Source organism: Styela clava, chromosome 11 (assembly GCF_964204865.1).
Source record: "Styela clava chromosome 11, kaStyClav1.hap1.2, whole genome shotgun sequence".
Lineage (NCBI taxonomy): Eukaryota > Metazoa > Chordata > Ascidiacea > Stolidobranchia > Styelidae > Styela > Styela clava.
Window position 1 is genome coordinate 9479302 of NC_135260.1, and position 24197 is coordinate 9503498.

The 24197-nt window shown below is 33.7% G+C and overlaps 1 protein-coding gene across 2 annotated transcripts in view; it reads right to left on the reverse strand.

Moving 5' to 3' along the window:
- The window catches only part of LOC120347122 (cGMP-dependent protein kinase 1-like), a 43935-nt gene extending 21881 nt beyond the window's left edge, over window positions 1–22054 (reverse strand). The window contains exons 1-7 of one of the 2 annotated variants that reach the window (XM_039416973.2): window positions 21851–22054; window positions 17100–17263; window positions 2963–3129; window positions 1745–1858; window positions 1220–1325; window positions 740–803; window positions 317–394 (exon numbers count right to left, since the gene is read on the reverse strand). In XM_039416973.2, the coding sequence (XP_039272907.2) occupies window positions 317–394; window positions 740–803; window positions 1220–1325; window positions 1745–1858; window positions 2963–3129; window positions 17100–17263; window positions 21851–21982 (825 nt within the window). In that variant the 5' untranslated portion in view covers window positions 21983–22054. Of the gene's footprint in view, window positions 1–316; window positions 395–739; window positions 804–1219; window positions 1326–1744; window positions 1859–2962; window positions 3130–4074; window positions 6105–17099; window positions 17264–21850 lie in introns of those variants that run through there. The other variant, XM_039416972.2, reaches the window with a different exon arrangement.
- Window positions 22055–24197: the final 2143 nt, after the last annotated feature.

Genomic DNA, 24197 nt, shown 5'->3' on the forward strand with positions numbered 1-24197 from the left:
TTTCTCAGAAATCGATCGCACGCCTTCTAAGCCGATGTGCCTAATGTATGGATCAGGTAGTGCTTTATACTTTATTGTCTACATGAAAAACTAGTAGCGGTATTGCTTCAAAAATCGTTGGGTCTTATGTATAAATAAAAATCCAGTTTCGGCAATTTATTGAGAGTGCTCCTTGTGGTCCGTATAAAATACGGTAATCATATAATATAGCCATCTTTATGCATTATGCGCGAATAGTGGTAATCTCTAGTTTGTGAGTAAAATCATATTAAAGTAACACTATTACAAAAATCCTGAATATAAAATTCAAATTTACCTTTCCCCTTGATATGATGTAAAATGTGTCTCCCACTGCTCCTTGTCTCACAATGTAGTCTCCATTTTTGAAATGACACTGTTTATTACAATAAATCAATTAGGAATTGAAGCAATTTAGAACAAATATATTAAGGAGTATATAGGTATTATACTTTCAATTTAAAACGACTATTGGATTGGAAGGTAGGCATAGAGATGGATTGTAATATAATACCAGTGTTATTTGCTTGACAACGGATCGGCATTGAAATCGGCCTTTGGTTAGAATTTTTCAGGTTAAAACCATCAACCAATATGATACAACTTGGGTACTTCTGAGTGACACAATTATAAAGTCGCTAAATATTGAGAAACCATAGTTATAATTAGGTAATTAAATTAATTAAATATAATATTTTCAATTAAAAATCGAGATACGAACCTCTTCCAAGACATCGACTATTCTTGCTATGATATCCTCTGGTAATTTAGCGAACGTTGGTACACTGAAATAACATGTATAAAATTGCTGGTTAATGGCTAAAGAATTATAACATATACAATTTTAAATGGGTAAAAATGTCGCATATCAACAACAAAGAACTGGCTGAACAGTATTGTCGATATTATTTAGTATTTTATAACAAACAATTTAGTATTTCATATGTATATACTGTATTTAAAACGGTCAACAAATGAGAGAAATGTCGAAGGACAAACAAAACTTTTACAAATTGATTTTACAAATAAACAAACAGTTCCACCATGGGTGGATAAAATGTGTAAGAAATGACGAACCATGGAGATTCCTAGCCTTCGGAATCACAATAGCTCCTTATTGAGAAGTGACTTTTGAAAACCCTTCTTCAAAGTCAGATTATGTATAAAACGGCGTATGGACAACTACGAAAAATAAAATTACCTCTTCAAAAATTCAAGATGTTCTTCTCGTTTCATCAGTCCCGTTCGCATCATTATTGCTTGAAAACATTGTCGATCGATAGCCCATAGTTTCACACGAGTGAGAGCTGAGAAGTAATTCGATAGATACATTTTAACACTGATTTAATATGAGTTGACAGGATAGATATTTCATTGCAAAACAATAGTAACAGGCTACCACCGTTGGTCGAGGACAGGTTTTTTCCAATATGGACCCTCGTACAGAAGGCTTCGTTGTGATTGATTGAAAAAATACACTACGTCGCCGATTGGGCATAATTAATCCTTTGCAGAATTGAGAAAATTTGAAATTGATCACCTATAGAAGGTGTTCATGATTTACTGATGGTTATGTAAATCATTTTTAGCATATGTATTTTTCGGTAGAAGATATATATTACGGTTTGGTTGTGATTGATTGAAAAAAAAAACACTACGTTGCATACCCGTAGGGTCGAAAAAGTATCGTATTTTGTTTATTCATCACAGCCTAAAAAAGACAAACCTTTAACAGTTGCTGTTCTTGTGCAATTGTACAGAATAGCTAATTCTCCAAATACCTTTCCTGGACCCATGTTACAGAGATGTTCCCCGGCTTTTGTAACTTCTACCTTCCCCTCTGAGAAAAAAAGATAATTTTAGTAAACGGAAGATAAAAAACGAAACGTATGAAAACTATCAACAGTGAATCCCACTTTTTATACAATGCTATGAAAGCTTTCTCATCGAACACGCCAAGTAGCAAAACTGCTTGAAATACGAATAATAAGAAATTTAGTATGAAGCACTATGCTGTATACCGTATTTGCAATATTTGAGAAGAATAATTCCTGTATATATATTTGGTTATAAAAAAGAGCAGCGTATAGATTTATGAATAAAAATATATATTTGGTCCTCCCGTCAAAAGAGCTCATGGCACTGGCAATACTGCAGAGATTCAGTATAATGTCGAATGTGTTTATATTTCATTACATATTTATTATGATTCTTTATTATGTAACCTTTTCTCACATTACTTACAATAAAGAAGGTGGTCAGAGTTGCTGACAAGTGGTAACTATACCTTGAATACGAAATAAAAGTATTTCAAGACAAAATCTTCTCAGAGATAGCAAATAGAGAATATTTTACTATTCCGAATATATTTTGAAAAAATATTTTCAAATATGAGTTATTGAATAAATTTTAGATTGAGGATAAGTTCATGTGGAAAATTACATAAATTGCTATATCTTCATGATGATCACATCTAAAACGACATAAATATTATTCATGATTTTTTCTGCGTTGCTTTTTACCAGTTCGTTTCGATCTACTTCAAAATCCCTAATTTTCAAATAAAAATGTTTTTAAATTATTCTACATATTCGAAAATTTACTTTATCAAAAATACTGAATTTTGAATGTATTCGTTTTGAACATCCATCTCCATTCTCAATTATGCTTTTCCAGTCAACTATAGTCTTTTTTTGTTTTGTTTTGCGTAACTGTTCAATCGATAAACAGAATTCAAATAGCAGAATTCAAATAGCTTTTTTATCAAGTTTTCAATGGCCCAGCGTTTATAGGGATCGGCTTCACTATGTTAGATACCAATTCCCAAACGTCCCGCAAAATTGTAAATAAAAAAGCATATGCATCACTTACTACTAAAATGATTATTGTACATATATGAGGGAAATAACATGACGGAGCATATTATGAAATCTCTTCAACTTACCTTCTAATACATACACCAACGATCCCACTGTACCCTCTTTGATGATTATACTGGAATGAGTGTATTCCACGGGATACATGCTCTTTACAATCTCTTCGATTTGACATTTTTCCAAATGCTTCATAAAATCGTTGTCCAAAATTGACTCTCGTATCAGATTTTTTGTTCTAAAATCAAAGATAGGACGTTAGGCATATTGTTGCCATTTGAGAGTAAATATTAAACCAACCTATTTATACATGAATTTAATTTCATACAATTCATTCTAACCCAGACCTTTTATCTAAATACTACGTACTCCGAATAGCATGATTCGAAGTTGCTGTTTATGCAAGAGGAGCGCAAAGTTAACGGCATTTGGAAACTCTATGTGATTCAATAGTTATATTGTATTGTACACTAACGCGAATATATTTCTGTAACAAATCAGAACTTTTTAAAGAAGCCTATTTTAACTATGAATTTTGTAATTCAGATAAAATGTCAACTTAACATATGGAAAACCTTTATTGCTAAAACTAATATTTGCTCAAAGTATTTCGCAGATGGTATAAATGTTAGTGCTCTTCTACTCTATGTCATCTTTCGTTCTGAACTACGGTAATTATAAATCGTTTGTTTATATAAAAAGGACAGGTATATTTCATAACGTTCAACCTAACAGAACTGGGGCAGTTTCAAATTAGATTTTAAAAATGTGCAGTGTGTCTGCACTTGTATCCTTTGCCACAATTTCCCCATAATTTATTTCATACTTGTTCCACTGTTCTGAAACCATGTTAACAGTATATACATATATACTGTGGAGCAAATGGTTGAAGTAAGCCTTCAAAAAGGAATTCATGGTATGTTCTAGTTATGAAAAATATAATACTTTTGCAGAAGGTCAGATATTATTAATAAGTATAAGATTCATATATTGGGACGAATGGGGGACAAGTGGAACAAGTGGGGTAATTTTGAAAACCAATTGGCTATATATTGTTTCTGCCATCTAACAGAAAATGTTATAAATTTAATTTAATAAAAGTTATAATACAACTATACATCTCCAACGTTTATGTGTTGCACATAATGTATTATTGTATACATAAACTGTGACATCTACTCACTGCAGAGGCTTAGGTGTGTGTTTTATTGTTCTTGTATTCTGGTTAACAGGTTCGCCTGATATCGCTTGTCTTTTTGACCTACATGTAGCTGGTGATTTGTTAACACACTTATTGGCGTTTCTCAAAGGACTACATTTTAGTTGAGACTCATCAACTGTGCTCATTTTTTCACAGCTTTCATTTGTCGTTTTGCATGCAGATTCTGATTCTGCACTATCATCTACAGACATTGGTGAAACAACGCACGGTTCATGCACCATATTCCCATCGACTACTGTAGGCGAAATAATATTTTGCTTTCCGTCCTTTGCAATATTGTTTTCATTATTTGGCACAAATAGTGTACTTTCGTGACTTCCTTCTTGACCGATCTCCATTGCTATCTCGGAGGCGGTTACATTTAGACATCCATTTGGAATATCTTTCGATGGTTTTTCTAGGGTGACAGCACTATTCGGGAAAGCACTTTTTCTTGTCAATATATTTCTATTTTCGTCTTCGGGCACGACTAATGTTCTCATCAGACCGTTTGAGTTCGGACTTTCACGACTGGGCCTTTTTAGGATGCTCATGCTAATACGTACAGGTGTAGTTTGTATGCCAATATTTACCATTGTTTTTGAGCTTCGATTACTCGGTGACCGAGATCGTGTACATGATTTTATACATCCACATTGGGTGCAATCAGATTTGCAGTCATTGTTATTCAGGTGGTGTTTTGCTTCGGACCTTGTTCGTCCGAATCTCGACCTCCATGATCGCTTTTTTGTTCGGCCTTTCAAATCTGACGTCATACCGTTCGTCCATACAGAATGCATTTCGTGTATATGTTTCCTTGCCTCCATGCTCGCAAATGGCATGAAAGCAGTCATAAGATTAGATGAACGTCGAGGTTTCCCAAAAGAGCTTCGTTTTTTAGATAACCACCTCAACATTTTTCTTTTGTTTGAACATGAATTGTCGGCACTATTTGAATTAAAGTCTTGATTGCTGAATGAGCATTCCATATACATATTCCTCTGTTCCAATATGTACTCTTCGAGGGCATCTGCAGATGGCTTTTTGGCACAAGTGCACTTGTGTTGACACGTACCTTCAGTTGGACGCTGTGATGCGTTTGACACTTTACTATGACGATCTGAAGATTTCTTCTTCTTCGGCCAGGGAACATTTTTAAGAATTGAAAACGTTGATAACCTTTTCCCACTACTTTCATTTTTCGTTTCTTCAATTATTCCATCGTCATCATCTAGACTTTTGAAAGAAACTACACTTTTCGAACCATCCGGGCCATTAGAGGTAATATCACCGTTTTTCCACTCACACTCGCTTTTATTGGCATCCCCATTCAATTTTGGGAGACTAACTTGAGCAGAAGATAGACTTGATGTTGACGACGTCTCTACCTGTTGCCCGTTAACTCGTTGATCCGTTTCAACATCATTTGAAACATGTTGTCCGTCAACATACGAACATGCGATATCGATATCTTCAATTTCAAGTTCCACGCCCTCGCCTTCATCAACGCTAAAATGTGATGGCGATTTTACCGGTGAAGGTTGTTCAATGTTTATATGCGGGCAAGGAGGGGGAATATCTGGTGTCGCAGTATCAGGTGGTTCCTCGTTTTCAGAAGGATTTGAACCAGCAATTCCATTTTGACGAAGAATGGAAGCTGCCAACATGTCCTGCCCGCGAAGTAGCAAAGCTGGCTGAAGTATACTTCTATATTTATCAAGTTGACTGCTTAATTGTTTTATGAGTTCGTCTTTTTCTTCTATTTCCATTTCTAATTCTGAAATCAATTCATCCCTTTGATGCAATTCGTCCATTTTTGCGTATACGCATTGCTGTAATTCCTTTATTGTCCCCATCATGTTATTTATGCTCAGCAATCACAGCGAACGATACACGATTATCCAGTTTCCATATTGGGATAAATAATATCAAATCTAAAGTTTTTTTAAGAGAGAATGACTTTCAATTCGTGCGTCTCACATATACGTATAGGATACTGAATTTATTCTATATGGGAAATCGAGAAAATTAGTGTATTACGTAGGAATCCGTAACATTGACAATACTAACACAGTGAGTAGTTACATAATCAGATTAATTTCCGAGCTGTCAGCTTCAGGAACCGAGTAAATCACGCTCCGTGCACCGCGTATTCAGTTTTATTCGTTAAAACTGTATAATGAATAGGCCCACGGAGGAGAAAACTCGATCCAATACTTTTCTAGAGACTATAAGCAAAAACAAAGCAAGCCGTACTAAAATGACTAACTCAGGACCTGACAAAGCACCATTAATAACTCTGATTTTTCACTTGCATTTTCTAATCATCAGTACGTGAGTAAGATCGTTTTACTAAGCGTAAATCCCACGCAAACTTCTGACGAAAGCTGGAGTGTTGGTCTCTTTGTTTGAAGTTCGTACACAACCTGTTTTACAGATACATATGATTTATAAACAATTAATCTCTATATCAAATCAAACTACAACTGAAACCTTTTCCGTGTATTTTCACGTTTCTCGCCGAAAGTATATTTCTAGTATAACTAAATGTCACTGAACAAAACACAGCTATTTGTTATTGTAAGAAAATAAATCCGATACACAAATATTTTTTTGAATAGCGAAGGAGTCAAATATATCCCAAGGCGGAAATTCTTTCTCTTATATTCCTTATAAAAACAGACTCTATGTCCACTATGTATGTTACAGGAATCAATCGATAAATGAACACCAATTTTTAAATCTAATTTATTATTCTCAAACACCCATTATCTTATAATTATAAAATTATGAAGTTTTGAAGAAATAATAATTTGAATATGAATTTCACTTTCTGTATAATCATAGAATGAAAAACACTGGTACGGAAAAGTATTCCAAGTTACAAGTAAGAATTTCCGATTTGGCCTGGGTATACAAAGTCACAATTGTAAGTTGCCACCAATGTAAGATTATGGCAGAAACTCGACCGAAGGTACGCTAATTCTGAGTTGAATGGTACAGGTAGAATAACCGAAACTATATTCTGATTCAATTGTAAGCATAGATCAAATATGCCAGTCATTTTTCCTATCTATGGCTGATAAATTTTAAAAGAAAAAGCAGAGGTGCGTGGATCCAATGTTATGAAAAGCAAATCAAGCTACATCCTGAAAACTGCGGTGCGCGAATTTTGTTTACGTAAACATCAGCAATTACGAGAAATGACAAAGCGATTTTTCACGTTATTAATCGAATGGCTATTTTATATTCTTTAGTTTAAAGTATCGTTTACGATGTTAAATTCTCTAGAAAAGACTGCTTCTGCTGGCTAACAACCATCTAGTTTCGTCTTAGTAACGAGAATAAAAATCAATGGATTTAGACGACCGTAGCCCATCCTTCACAGGCGGTTACATATCGGAATTGCAATCTACGGTATTCAGACAAGTCTATTAATTCTCTGACGTAAATCCCTCGGCTTATCAGTCAAAAGCAAATAGTGTTTACTCAAAAACATCAATGTATAATTTTTTTTTCAAATTTTGATTACACCCATCAGCCAGTCTGAACTAAACAAACCGGAAAAGATTTAGATTATCTTCATAAATTTATATACTTTTTATATATACTTTATTATATCTACTAACCTTAACAATATATCGTTTTGAACCCAATATGACAATAATACAAATTATATATTTTATATCAGAAGTCAGAACAATTAAAATAAAGAAATACTCAGAAAACTATTTGCTAACCTAAAACCAAAAACATATTATCAATCACCAGCTATTTTGACACAATGTAATTCAAAGTATTTGAAATATACGAATTGATTTGAATAATCATACGATGGAAAAAAAATCTAATAATATATTACGAGCGAGAAAACAAAGTCCGTTGCAAACTTATTTTTATTACTATATTGATTAAGTAGATTTCCTGGCGCTCCCGTAGTATGTGAACCAAGATGGCGGACACCGGAACGTAGTATGTGTACCAGGTTAGGGTTAGGCCTTAATTTTATTCCAATTTTCCTCATTTTAGTTTTATTACGAGTTCGGGGACCAGTCAAGTGACTCTCGTAGTATTTGTACCTGAAATTATGGCCTAACCCTAACCTGGTACACATACTACGTTCCGGTGTCCGCCATCTTGGTTCCCATACCGAACTACGGGAGGTTTAAAAAAGTTCCCCAAAATTAATAACAAACCTCTGATTGATGTGAACTTCAAGCTTAAAAAAAGCAATTAAATTACAAATCTCCATCTCATCTGATAAAAACAAGAAAAAATAAATAAATCAGAACGATAAACTTGTCCCGTATATGACCTAATCCAGACAATAGCACTTTCAAAAAAAAAAGTAAAAGATTCTTATAGTTGATGGAACATTAAGATCATTTGGATCCGTGTCCTTTCCTCCATATCAGGAAGGAACTTTTACTACCTACTCGCCACAATTCAAGACTAATGGAATGAATGAATGAATATTCATTATCGAATAATACGTCAATCGATTGTACGGAGTAAAATTGTATTCAACCCGTCATGTTCATCATCATTATCACCGTCATCATCGTAAAATATGTTAATTAAATAAGTATGAACCGTAAAATAATTAGCCTAATCAGAATATGACGCCTCCGAAATATGGTCCCAAATTTGAAGTAAGAGGGCATAATTCCATTCAAAGCGTGTGGTGCATTGCATTTATTAAGCCAATCTTAAATAAGAAAGTTGGTAAGCTTTGCCCGACGAAGACGTTACGGTCTATTCAACACGAATGGCCTCTGTACATGACCTCGGTACATCTAGTTTTCCGCTTGTCTGAATCAGTTCGGAGCAAAACAATGAGCATAAAATACAAGGTGACCTCCCCCCTCCCCCCACCTCCAAAAAAAACATAAATTCCTAATTATTTCTACGAAAATGAAGAAACGTATTCCACACTCGAACTTCTGTTTGCGTAAGATTGTACCCAAAAAGTTTCAGTAAACTAGGTCGATATGCACTTTTCACTTCACTTAAATTAAAAGTCTGAAATAATTATCCAAATATCACTCAATTTTCAAGTCTTTGAATACTTGAGAGATGAGGTTTTCGTATTACAAATATAATTCTAACCTGCCGATGATGTCATTTTACCGAAATAGACAGTTAAATCCCAGGGTATCTGTAAAGATGATCCGTTTTGTTTGACACTAATGCCACACTACTTAAACACAAATCCCAACTATTCTAAGATATTATCTGGATTGCGACGATAGGCTGAAATATGAATAGACCTAATTCCTCATGTCATTTTTTATCATTCTGACTTTGCCAATCAATTAGGAGTTTAAGGCGAAGAGCACCCCTAAATGACGTTTAGACGATTTAGCGCGTGTCGCATGCTTTTCTTCTTTTATCCTTTAAAAACGCGATTTGCTACGTATAAAACCAGAAAATATCAATGCCCGACTGCGATTACATTATAAGAATCACCTCAACAATATCAACAACAACTAAAACGCAACCCGATTACATGAACCAGCAAATAAATGTGCCACAAATTGTGCCTTTTTTCGTTCCGCAGAACTAATTAAATGAATTATAACACTTCATCAAAATAGCAAATACGATAAACAAGCGGGGACACAACACGCCAATAAATACCAGCATAATTATGTATATGATGTATGTAAAACCTTGTTCGACAAAAAACGGGTAACAACTCATTAGAATATCGTCAATGTTAGGCTAAACCGTACCGAAAAAACTAGCATTCTACTGCAAAATATAAGTTAAACTGAACTAGTTTTTATTAGTGTGTCCCTCTTCTATAAATAATGCATTTCAAGCTCCTTCTAATGATTCTAATTTCAACTGTCGATCGAAGTAGCAAATGAAGACACTAGCCACAATTTAAAGCACCCATAAGTGCCTATTTTGCATTTTTTTTTTTTATATATTTTTATACCAGGTTGTCCGTGGGAAACGTCCCATGGAATGGGATGGTACAGCACACATTTGTATTTCCCATGGGGCACGAAAACCGTATGATTTTCAGGAAAATGATGGTAAAACATTTCGCGTTATGGACTTCGTGTCCATATATTTGAGCATAGCTCACTTGTTAGTTATAAAGAGCAAAATATATTTAGCATTAACAATATACTTCGTGGGCTGGGGGCTGATGGCCACATGTATAATAGTTATGAATATAAAGTTAACAAAGTCCGTATATTTTGTAGTTTTGCATGTCTCTTCGTACATGTTGTCTTATTTAGTACACGCTAAACCTAAATATAACAATTTTTATTGAATTCTATTCCAATGGGAATCTCATGGGGTGGGATGGGACAGGCATAGTTGCCTGGGATGGAATGCGAATGGGACAGAAAAATATGCCCCATAGTCAAGCCTGCGCATTACTGAAACATTATGGCGTCACAACAAAACAAATAAATGATTGGTTGTAATAATTGCAGTACTCCAGTTGTCTTTACTTCAAATTTTACTTTCTCTAAAAACCGCATGTCACCGTAAGTTCTAAGCTAATATAACTCAAAATATTCAAATTATCATCACTGTGTTGAATTCAATAATAAAATGGAAGGCTAAATTAGTCTAAAAATACGATGTATACAAACTAAAATGCCTATCGAAGATAAAATCCAGACTGTCTAGCAATGAACACTGTTCAATAATATCTTTTAGTCTATATTCAACAACTACAATCTGAACACTTTTCAGTAAGCAATAAATTTTATGCGATTTTATTAGGGAACAGAATATATGACGTAGTTGATTAGCCGAAGATAAAATAGACTGTTGTTATACATTATCTTTCAACCCAAATAAGTTCGATTTTTTCCACACACTAACATTAATTGACTACACATAAACGATCATTGATTTTGTATCTTAGGGAAATGGAACAAATAAAAATCAAATGACCGACTTGATATGGCCCACAGATTGACCACTTTTAACTTTGGCTCATATTAAATCAAAAATAACGAAAGGCATAGCGCGTGCTCTACCTATCACCTGAATGAAAAAGAAAAAAATCGAATCTCGTTAATCAGTCAATAAGAAAGCTTTCACTCAGGGGCCCTTGTTCATTTGGAAAAACAGCAATGGCGGTCGATTGATTTGCTCGATTGCATTTGCATTTTTTATCCGTTTTTGGATTAAATCGATCAGACCAAGATCAGTAAATATGAGAATGAGAAAATCGAATTGAAACATATAGTTTTTCAAACAGAATTTAGACACCGCTCAAAAACAGTAAAATATAGTAATCCACGATTAAGGGATTAAGAGTGAATCCACCTACAGAACTTAATTAAAGAACATGAACATTGGTATTATGTGAACCAGTACATACATAATGATCACGACAATTTTTTCTGAGTTATATAAGAGTTTCTTTACGCACTAAAACTAATAAAGCATCACTTGAAATATCCTGACTCGTTGCTACAGCATTCTTGCATTATAAGCATACGTATCCACCGGCATCCAAAACAAAAGCATAGAAAATGAATATGTAGTTGGTCTCGCATAAAACAAATCGATAGCACCTTTTTGACTACCAATTCACACTCAACCACAGAGTCAAATAGAGACAGTTTTACACAAGCTCCTATTTCATTCAATGCTAATTAATTCAATAAGTTATCTTCACTCTTGCTTCAGCAACCTTCCTTTGCATCATATATTTATAACACAAAAAATAGAAATCCAATTGCGCAATACCCGTATTACATTTACTGTATTTGTTGTTTGACAATGAGACATAAATTTATACGCTTTTCGCTAGGCCACTGTGCCCACAAATGGTGATTCATTAGCATAATAGTACATAATAAGTATGATAAAATAAAAATAAAAATTATTCATATATATTCAAATATATACAAATAGCAACGATTATATGAACAGAAAATAGAAAGGAGAATTTATATAATTTTAGCAAAGTAGCGCAAAATCACGAACAAAACACATGTCAGGGCAATCCCATTAGCCATATGTTTGTTCCCTTATGATTGCCGATAGTTTTGTTAGTTACACTTCCATCGATCCTGTCTGGTCTCCCGCGTTCGGTCTTACAAAATAAACAACAAACAAAATGCCGGAGCCAAATTAATTTCGTCTGCGACTTAGCTGAATTGATTTTTTCGATGTAAGCCTGATAGGCTTGTAATAAATAAATTAGCCGCGACTGTGACGTCAAAGTCCCTGAAACAATCGACTCAATTCGAGTTTTTCAGTAAGTCAAAGAGTTTGCACAATTGCTGCAAATAGGTGCAGTAATAAAAATTTGAATCAGTACTTCTAATATATTTAGGACTCAAATATACAAAGTCTTAAAATAGACTTGAAGGCTAAAACCAATTATTGTTGTTCGAGAGACCTATTTTAATTGTAAAATTTATTCGAATATATTTGAGCTTGGAAGATTTACTGAAAATATACCACGAAGTTAATTGGAACTCGCTTCTTTTTATCAATTTTTCAAATATTAAAGTCGTCACATCTAAGAGTGACGCTGATTCAGGATGTGAGACTTCTTAGCCGAACATATATTTGTGCTTATGGGGTTCAAATCATTACATTGTAAGTATATTCTGTCATAGCCGTGATCGTAGCTGGATCGCAAGTCTCGCATAAGGTCATGTTGTATGGCAAAGGTCGCTGTGATAACAACCACACGATTGGTTAATCTAAAGTCTAAACGAACATTTTTCCAGTTTGACCTATGTCTTATAGGTTCATTACACACAGTAGGAACTAGTCAAATGAAGGGCTGTATATAATTTATTATTTATAGGAGTGTCAAGTCGTCAAAGATTAATGGCTGATATTCAATCAATGGGATTGAAATAAGCTGTTTGCTACTGACTTTTACAACTTCAGGATTCAAGATTGATATAATAATAGGAGGTCAAGCCCTGATTTTCAATTCTATAATAGTTTTCACATATAGAAAAATATAAAGCAATGTCACATACGGTATTATGAATCATTATGCTAACATTCACATAAGTAACACATACGGCTAACAACCACAAGTCTGACTGAAAATCTGAACATAATCCGAAAACAGCTCAAAATATCGAATTTTTTGCTATTTATGTGTTTTCAAATTCTCGAGAAACCAAAACTTTCTTGTAAATACTGAGTTACAATATTGTAAATGCAACTACTTTTCTCAGAAATTTGATACACTGTTAGCGAAGCAGAAAAATGATGGTGATTCTTGTGCTCTAACAAACCACTGTTTTTATGCAGCGTATCTTCCCGCCTGCTCGCTATCAACTTTTATTTGTGCACGTAATCTCAGTTATGTGACTCGTAAATCACACAATAAATTTCACACAAAATTTCACATATGAAATATTACTGTTAAATGCTGCTTAAATTAATTTTACTCGAGTTTACCTATAGTGCTCTAGCGATAATTACAAGCGTATATTTGTGTACAAACAAAACAACCCATTGTTGTTGCTATACTAAAAAGCAGAGGACACACACCTCTTTTCGTATATATACGTCATTATCTCTACAACAGCACTTAAAAAAGTTTGTACTTTAGCAAAACCATATATAATAAAAACGAATGACCCCTTTCCTCAAGACCATCACACATCAAAAACACACTTCCGCGCACAAAACGAAAAACACTTCATAGCGACGCCTGACTAAATCCGGTAATGGGTTTTAAACTGTTTGCCACTTTCAATACTTGACTTTTACGAAAAAAATAAATACAAAATATCATTTTTTGTCTGAAATATGTCCGGTTATGCACAAGGAATATAAAATCAATCCTTCCAAAGGTGGATTTTACATTTTTCAAGGATGGACCATTCCTAATCCTGATGATACCTTATTTTCTTAGACTGCCCTACCCGGAATAAATGTAACAATTGAGCTCCGTTATCAGACATGACGATATAAACAAATATATTGAAGACGCCTAGAGGCAATAGACGCTTACATAACCATAAAGTAGTTAAGCCTAGAACTGTATTCGGAATTCCGGTCAAAGATATCCTATTCTTTAAATTTGGGTAACCCAAAATCCCAAAATTGAATTTAAAATACATAATTCTGAAATTTGAAAGAAAAAACATTTATGTTCTAATCTCAAAACAATACACTCGATTTACTTTCCTGTCGCGTGTTTCCGACTCATTCAGATCAGACATGACAATTAAGACGCAAAAATCGTATTTTCTAATTGTTATTGACGCGCTTCAACAAAGCAATTGAAAAGTTTTATGAAATGAACATCAGAAACACCGGCGCTTACTCTTTATGAAACAAAAACAATCGAATAATATAAATTCAGTAATTTTTTAATGAGAGAGTCACAATTACTGTAAATATCTATATTTTTCAGTATATACCTAAATACAAAGATACAAAGTATAAAGGCATACAGTACACTTTAAACAGAACGTCCAACGCACGAAATTGAATCATCTTTGAGAAACTTGACCAACCAAAGGGTATCTTTATTAAAAAAAAATTATTGTTTCAAATAGTATTTGTTTATTTAAAAAATACCGTAATTCTAACTTTTTTTTCCGACACATAGCCAAATTTCAAAATAATGACCTGAACTATCAAATTCAATATCTAAGTCTTTTCAATTGAAAATCTTTTTTTACATCCATGAAATTGAACTCTAACAAAAGTTAAGTATCATTTCTTCTATTTTGTATAGCTAACATCGATTTTGTATCAGAACTCTCTAAAAAATTCCCGTTACTGAGTTTTAGTATCGACTGGTCGAATCTGCCAGAAACTTCAAAATTTCTATAGAGTATGATTGATAATATAAACACGATAAATAATCGGCTTTTGTGGTCATCAGTTTTTTTGTAAAATTTATCGAGAAACTCGTATTTTTTTTCCAAGGCACGAAGGGCTTGCATGTGACAAGCATATATGAGAATCCCAAATGATTTCAATTCCAATATGTGACATAGTACATATACGAGTGACCTCAAAAAAGAACCCATGCCATTTTGAACAAAAATTTTATTCTTTTGTTTTTAAAGGGGGGGGGGGTCAGGGTCAGGAAATATGCGCGTAAAGATACGAATTATTAATTTGTTGATATCTATGTTTCTTACAGACAATATTTATTTATACGGATATAAGGGAGAGTGAGATAAGCGTGATGAAGTTGAAAGCTAAGGTTATCAAAGTTTCAAACATTTGTTGTTCATGTTAGTTAACTGAAGTCAGAATGAATTTACTACCGTTTTTTCTTTTTCTTTTATACTTGTTTTAGCCCTCCAAAAGTGTGTGTTCCAATATGAAGGTAACTAATTTTGTATGCCTACTTCACATTAAATTGTGTAAAGGAACTGAAACCTATGGGCAGGGGGGTATAGCCACTTGGCTAACACAGACAGTATAAAAAACCTGAAATAAGGAAAGTCGAAATCAAATTATGGCATAACCCTAATCTGGTACACACACTACGGAAGTACCCTTTTTTACCAAAAGTCTTACGTCCGTATGTAATTTTAGTCAAAATTATATATATTAGCTATTAAAATTTCAGAATTTTTTACATTTTGGCTGTGGTTTCCTTGGTTTATTCAGAATTAATCAGATATTGCATTACCAAAACCAGATATTTGATAATATAAAAATAATTGATTAGTAAAACTCCTTTCACCGAATATACATTAAATAGAATTTACATTTTTTCTATATATTATAAGGCGCTCCAGAAGTATGCGCACCAAGATGGCGCACAACCTGATAACCCTAACCTGGTACACATATTATGTTCAGGTTGTGCGCCATCTTGGTGCACATACTTCGGGAGCACCTACCAAAATTGCTTTCTGTGCGTTGATCAATGTAGTTCAGGTTACCATTTCATCATGATATTGGACGCGAAGTGTACCTATGGATCGTATTGTCATTTCCTATTTTTCTTATTGTTATTTCTCTGGGTTCTGTGGGATTCGTTTTTCATTAAAAAATTATGTGTGATGACGTCATCAAAATTAATAAAAATTGTGCACCGTCCGTGGTTCCGTGATCGCATCTCAGCGATCTGGTGGTCAGATTATCGGTACTGAAAAAAATTTGACACTTGTTCGTTTTGGTCTTCGTGTCCATATATTTGAGAATTGGTCTCTTGTTTTTAATATTGTTATCATCTCTGGGGTGCAATTGACAAAGTCAAATGTGTGCAAATTTTCTACCAGATTTCCCTATATGACGTCATCAGTTTAAGGATGACTTGGAAATAAAGAAGATTTCTGTACCGCAGGTTTTTCCATGTACAACAAATTTGTCATCTTAAAAATTTGAGCATTTACCGCCACGAGAAGTTTACAGCTATTGCAGTGAATATAACATTTCGTTGGTTCGAGTATTGTTGATTTATCTTTAGTCAAAGCAAATTTGTTTCACTCAAGCTATTTTTCAACGTAAATCTAATAATTCAAAATATGTCCTCAGAAAAACGATTTTCAATGTTGTTCTGATTAATTTCACCTCGGAGTAAGTATATGAAAATCATCGTCAAATGAGTGTTAATGATCTTTTCCAATATGCTAATCAATGTTCTTCATTCCCCAGGTCGTTCATAAGAAATCACCGCCTATCTACCTAGTGAGACTTCTACTTTTCTACTAACTAATCCAAGCCCACCAGGCAATAGATTTTAATCGGCTTTTTGATTTCCGTAACATCGATTTACTTTGCGTATATTAGGTAGAGCCAAATTCACTGATTCTTCTATACCCTTCTATCCAAGTAGGCCTACTGCTCTACCCCGTGCCAAATCCTTTCTGCCTGGACAAAACTCAATTCGAAAGTTATGTTTCAGTGAAAATGGAATTCTGACTTGGAAGTGTTACCGGATGTAACATTGGCTAATCAGCATCAGCAATCCTTCCGATTTAATGCCATATGCAATCACTCATAAAAAATGCAAGGAACGTTTGCCTATTCCAGCACATTAAAGCAAATTTCAAACAAAGGATTCAATAACTTACTTTTGTGGTTTTGTGTATGTGCGGAACTCTACTTTCGTCAAATCTCTGTTGAGCATATTGTTCGACTGCGGTTCAGCACTGATACCTTGCGCCCTCTCTTTTTTGGCTTTCTTTGATTTTTCTCCCGCGCCATGTCGCGGTTGAGTAGCAACTGGGAAGACCGACTGAATAAGAAAAATATAGAATAATAAATGGCCTTATTTTTACTAACTAACCAAATATAGGGAATGTTTAACTTTCAAAAAACAACATAAAATCAAAAATTCACAGTATGACGGTTTTTTATATCTATCCTTAAAGGAAAAACAAGAGAGCGATGCTCAAATATATGGACAGGAAGTAGATATGCAATACGCTACAGAAGTCTACCGATACTGTACCACGCTGACCACCATAACCAACTTACGCGAAAGAGGAACCGCCACAAGCAGCGCAAATTATTTTTGATGACGTTCTCGCGCACACACACACACAAAAAAAAAATAGGGGCCACTGAAATTTTTGAAATTAATAAAAGTCAAAGCCGATTAGCGAAAACACAGACAGTCCCCGAACTCTTAATAGAACTAAAAAAAGGAAAATCGGAAATAAAGTTATGTCCTAACTCTAACTTAGTATACACACTACGGGAGTACCCAGAGAAGTGGCTGAGCGCTTAATTGACTAAATCAAAGATAATGATAGACGTGGCGTAGGCGGCCATACTTGACAGAATAAAATCATTGTTTTTATGATTTGAAATAAAACAACACGAATTTGGGGGTAATATAGGATCTCAGAGGAAAATTGAATAAAAGTAAAATAATATTTATTTTTAGTGACTGTTTCCATCTTTAAGTACTAAAAACTTAAAATCGATTGATCCATTAATTGGGAGAAAGACGATTTTTTTTGCACCAAAAGAGTCCTCCAACAATAAGACTAACAGCGACAACGTTGGAGCAAAACGATCCACAAGCCCATTTCGTGTCCAAAAAAAGGAAAACCTGATAACCCAGAATTACATGCTACATGCTTGCTGACAAAATTTTGCCTTCAAAGGCAGTTATGCATGAATATTGATGGGTAATAATGGATAAATATGGATCGTGTTTGACGGTTACAAGTTTGGCAACTAAATATTACCAATATAAATTGATATTGTTGAAAACAAACAATTTAACATTATCGCACTCTGTAAATCGACACATTATTAGTCGTTCCTAGATTTTTTCCTATTGGACACGAAATGGACTCATGGATTGTTTTGTTATTATGTTGTTTGTGATTTTGTTGTAAGTATTCTTCTTTTCTTGTTGTAACTATTGTTAATGTGAAAAAAAGGCCTTTACTTTTTTACTGGGCCAATTTCTTTGAAAGTGGTGAAAGATTGTATTTGTCGCTAGAAGGCTTACTTTTATTTTTTTTAACTTGGTGGGCTTTATGGGATTCGTTTTTTTTTTTTTGTGTGTGTGATGGCGTCATTTGGATAAAAATGTCGCACCTCGTGACGGTTCCTCGTTAGCGTTTGTTAAGACTGGGGTGCCGGTACTCTACTGTAAATGATTGCGTACTCGTACTACTTCGTTATGACTTTCGTTTCCATATATTTAACATTGCTCTCTCGTTTGTAATAAAGCTTGGTAGCACAAGGTTACTTCTTCTATTCAATCCACATATAGCAGGGCTGGCTTTCTGTTGCGTCTTTTACCTCAAGTCTTATAATCCCTTCGGGTTATTTGCAATAAAAGCAACATTTGAGTGACCGCTGTTCAAGCCAGATATTGGAATGGGTCCAAATTGGGAAACGTCCAGAAATGCCATTACTGACCTAATCAATTTAACATCATTTTCGCCAAATTCGGACTTTCAGATCTTTGAAAAGTTCAGAAAATATTTTATCCGCTTCAACACTTTTGAACGGAGATTATTAGTCAAATTCATTTTTGTGAGGTTTATATTTTCCGATTCCTTCCAAGAATTGTTATTGTGTTTACCTCGCTTTTCTCTTACTTACACCTATAAAGTTTTTGGAAAGTAATATTATTCCTTTAATGGGCCTTTAAGTCGTAATTGCATATCTCAATTTTTGGAATGCACTATACTCATCAAGTTTACTCGACTACTTGACAATCGACTATCCTATTTTTTATATTTAAGGAACCGATCTATAACTTAACGAGAGGCATAATTAAAGTAACATATGTCACATGGCAATTAAGTGATCTTGAGGTCATCTCAAGAGCAAATACCAACCAAATTTGTTATTTATAATAGAATTACGAATGAAATAGTTGAACAGCTGTAACGTAATACTAAAAAAATAATATTCCACGTTAATTTGACGCCAAATAGACGACCTGGGAAAATGGTGTTTGTTGGGGTGAGAAACGTTTTTTCCTTTACGAGCTTTAATCATCGCTTTCAATTCTCAATTGAAAAGTTGAATCATAAATTTTTTCAAAGCAGCTGTTGTCTGTATTATTTTTTCTATTTTCTGGGCTGCTTTTACTCAAAATCTTGTCAACGAGCGGACAGTCCGCTGACAGATTGAAGCAATTTAATTTTCAACAAACTTGTTATTGAGTTTCTTGTTTAATATTATAATTTAGTAACATTTCTGTATGGCATTGCGTTATACATGTTATCAACAATCTTTGCTACTATATACTGATTTTGATCAAACTACAAACATGAATATACAGTGTTTCGTTTTTATAAAGAGATCTTCAGTTGAACATTGCTTACCGTTCAGTAGTGATCAGGCAGGCAATCGGAAACATTATCTACTTTTAAAATCAACCTTGAACTTTTTAATTGCATATTTGATGCAATTTAAGGAGCATACAACTTATGAAAGACGTTTCCCTAATTGCCACATTGTCTCACAAAAACAGAGACTGAATAAACGCTTTAAATATTAGAGTTAACATACAGTCACTTTGAGAATGTTCAAGCGTTCTTACTGGTTACATTCCTTCGATTTTTCTTTCCTATCGCCCTCCTATTTATATATTCATATGTTATTCGAGGTTCAATTACATTGCCAATGATAGCAGAGAAGCGAAAAATGATATATTTCAGCAATTGAATTGACAGTTATTGTCAACTTGAACATGAAAAATTTTGATCCATATCAATTTAATCATATCAGTTGTTCGTTTCAACTTTACAGCATATCTATGCCATATATCTAATTTTGATCATATTTAGTTCTAGCTAAAATCACTGAGATTCAGGTTTTGTCATTTGAAGTAACGGAGTGACTACCCTAAAAATTTGATGAATAGCAAATGCAATGAAAGATGCTATAAATCAGAAACTTGCCAATTTAAATCCTTCCCAAATCCTATATACGTGATTGCTCGAAAACGTCAAGTGTATGAAAATTTCTGAAATTTTACGAATATTTCTAACTAATTTATCAAGCTTTATGGTTTCACCAACATCAAAGTATAAACGCGTTTTTCACAATATGATTTTTACATCTCACAAATGGATCTCTCGATCTTACTTTTTAGTTTTAGGTTTTTATGTAAATAATCAACAACATGCACTTATGAGAAGGAGTTGTTATTTTTGTTTCCAAATACCCATTACTCGATCGCCGTAACATCCCACGATAAAATACATTTTATTAATAGTCGTTTTAAAAACGTTCAAATCCGACATAGTCGATGCAAATAAGATTATTCTCTCGCAAGCGCTTGCAAAATCTTCAGGGAATCAGTTTACCTCTTGGCCTTTCAATTCTGCCAAATTTTTCATTTGTATGAGTTGAAAAATATTTGAACTTTCCACGGTCAATGCTATTGGACTAAAAGCGTACAAACTGCGATTTTTCAATGCTCAGAAACTTTTTTGTATAAATTTGTAGAACATTTTAAGTACATTGATGAAACCTTACCTTAGAATTTAGATTGTATAAACTCCCAAAATAATAATTTTTTTAAAGATTATCATTCAAAGATAAATTTAAAGGCGAATATTTCTTCTGCTAAAAAATCAAATTGACCGACGAGTTGATATTGTTTGAGCAATTATCTATAGACATATAGAAATTTAATTTCTTCTTAACGATTGTCTCTTTCTGTACTGGGACTTTGTTGTTGTGAGCACATAATCAGTAGGGGAAGATTTTCATGTCTGACGTGTCGGCTGTAAAATATTCCCGCTTTCTATTAAGTCAATGCCTCCCACATTAGGGCAAATTCCTATTTCATTGACAGTAATCCGTGCCATAAGTGCGACCCCATTCCCCTCTTTTGTAAAGCATTATATCATACGAATAAGACACATTGTTTCGTTGTCGATATTATTGATTTTACACGAAAGTTTTATGCAAACATTTTGGATTAAACAGATTTGAACCAAAAACAGATTTTAACCTATTAATCAAGCTTAGTTTCGCTATATCGGGAAGATTAAAAACAAGCAAACAAAATCTTACATCAATATATTGCACTTTCGGAGTAATTCGTAGGATTTGCATACAATGATTACCAGTAATCACATAAAATATTCTCATTTTAAACAAATAACGACAAAAGCGTTATATCAATTAATTTCTTCACAAATTTTTCTTTATCTTTACTAATCTTTACTAATTTCTTTACAAAATATTCTTATCGAGCAAAAATGTGTTTGTAATGTAATATGATGTATTGTTTCATTTGTTAAATGAGCAAGCAGTCTGTAGTAAATATAATAATCAGCTGAAAAGTTAATTCCAAATTTGAATATTCTTCTTGATTAAGTTATGGTTTACTTACTTTAAATTTATCAAGTTTAGCTTTGAGGTCTTCAATGATCAACTCTTTCTCAGCCAGAGTGCTTTCCAATTCTCGGATCTGTTCGTCTTTCAGTAACAATTTTCTCCTCAATTCATACTCAAGCGACGCCATAATGAGGTTTGTTCTCAATTTTACCAAAAGTTACTTATATACAATTCTGCAACTAATTATAGGTATACATTATAATCTATAAATTTATAAAAATAAATAGTAAAGTTATGGGATGTATTTATGAACGACCCGATATCGGAGGAGGCAATTCAAATGGCGATTGGGACTGTTTTCCTGACTTCCGACAACTTCGACCAGAACATACTCGCAAAGTTCTTTGGGTCAGCTATAAATAGCTGAAAGCGAATCTCATTTTACTTAATCTTGGTAAAATAAAAAACTGCTTTTTAAATACAGTGTCATGAAAGATGATATCTGGTATGAGATGTCCAAGAATAACTAATAAATTGAACCAATAATAGAAAGAGCATTATATGGTCCTACGCTTCTTACATCATGAGCATAAATTTGGTTTGTTTATTTTATTCTGTATGTTTAATTTAATTCAAGATATATATACTATACCGGCAATACAATATATGGACAAATGGACAAAAATTGTCTCTAAATTTCCCGAGCATAGGGATTTGCACATTGACGAATTGTAGCCTAGTTGTTCGCGTGAACACAACTTTAAAAGTTTCATTTCGTTACATCGTATTTTTTGAGTTGAACTGTTCTGGTCTTACTAAAGTTTATATTTATATATGTATGTACGGTTACAGCTATCGCCCACTGCCATGACATTTATCAATAGGTATCTTGATATACTGAATATACATGACATTATATCTTCCCAGTTGAAAAATACCATAGATGAAAATAAAATATATATATTACTATTAGAGAAAATTACACAATGTAGAATAAGTCTCGTCATAAAAGAAATGAAAAGGCTGCTTGACCGTTACTTCAGAACAATTATGAAACAATATTTGATATTTGACTCTGGAAAAGCAAATATTCGTGAAAATCGAGAGAAAACGCATTCTTTTTAATAACTGAAATGTATCAGATGTCCAGCGTTCCATATTAAAACGAAAACAATCACACACCTGCCCGCTTCAAGCTAATATTTTTCCATAAATTCAATAGTTTAGTGATATTTGCTTACTTATACTTGGAATTAGATTTGTATTTTTTAGCATGAGCGGCATTATCAAAAAATTTAGCAAAATGTAGTAAAAAACAAATTTTGGTACATAAAGTCAATCTGTTATCTAAGTTTTGTAGCAACTAACGCATTCATGTTTCACTTTGTCCTGAATTTTAAAGAAATTAAAAAGAAGAGAACAATGCTCAAATATAAGGGCACGAAATCCAAAACGAAGTACTTTTTATACCGTACCTATTGGTATCAATTAATGTCCGAGTTTCGCGTGGCGTCGTCAAATTGAAAAATGCCGTCACGCTCGGCGGATTAAAACCGATTTTTGCGTGATTTGCGAATCACCAAATTTAGACATATATATAACAAAACTGTATTTGAAAAAGCATGTGTTTTGATATAACTTCGTCTAAGCAGCTCCGTCGGAAATAATTTTTCAATTCTCGTATTTTCACAGCATTCAGAACTTATTCACCCAAAACCAGCCCTCGTTTTAGCTAACTAAAAATATGATCCGAATGTTCTTTCCACACACGAAAATACCTACTTAAGTACGAATGTTATAAATTTCTGAATAAATCTTCGCAGTGCTAGCTGATCCAATTCTGACTTCTGACAAGCGCGGTAATGGAATGTCTACCGGCATTCTGGTGGGCGGTGTATGCAGTCTAGTTAGAATTCGATACCACGTTACTCCGGGAATATCGCCGGGATCGACACTGTTACCTTTTCAGAGCTTGTAAAGTTATGTTACCAAATCTAATTCAACTCACAACTTGTAATAATACCCGGTAGCTAGTTTTTAGTTTTGCTATTGACAAGAGTAGTAAACAATTTGCCTTTAATACCGGCACATTAATAAAAAGTTTGATCCAGGGTATCATTTAGTAGTACTCGTGTAAAGTAGCACTTGTGTATTTCGATAGATATTCCTGCAGCAATTATTACTTAATGCTCCTCCGGCAGTCAAGCTGGTACTTAAAGCAGTTCCAACATTGATCAACCGAATTTAATTAGCTCATGATAACAAACAATTTATAATCAATTATTTATGCACATTGACGGCATATGGTAGAAACTGAAGATAGAAAAAGCGCTAATTTTGTTTTCTCAATAAAGAAACAATAAAAGCGATTTTAATCAAGATCATGTATGGATCGAGCATGG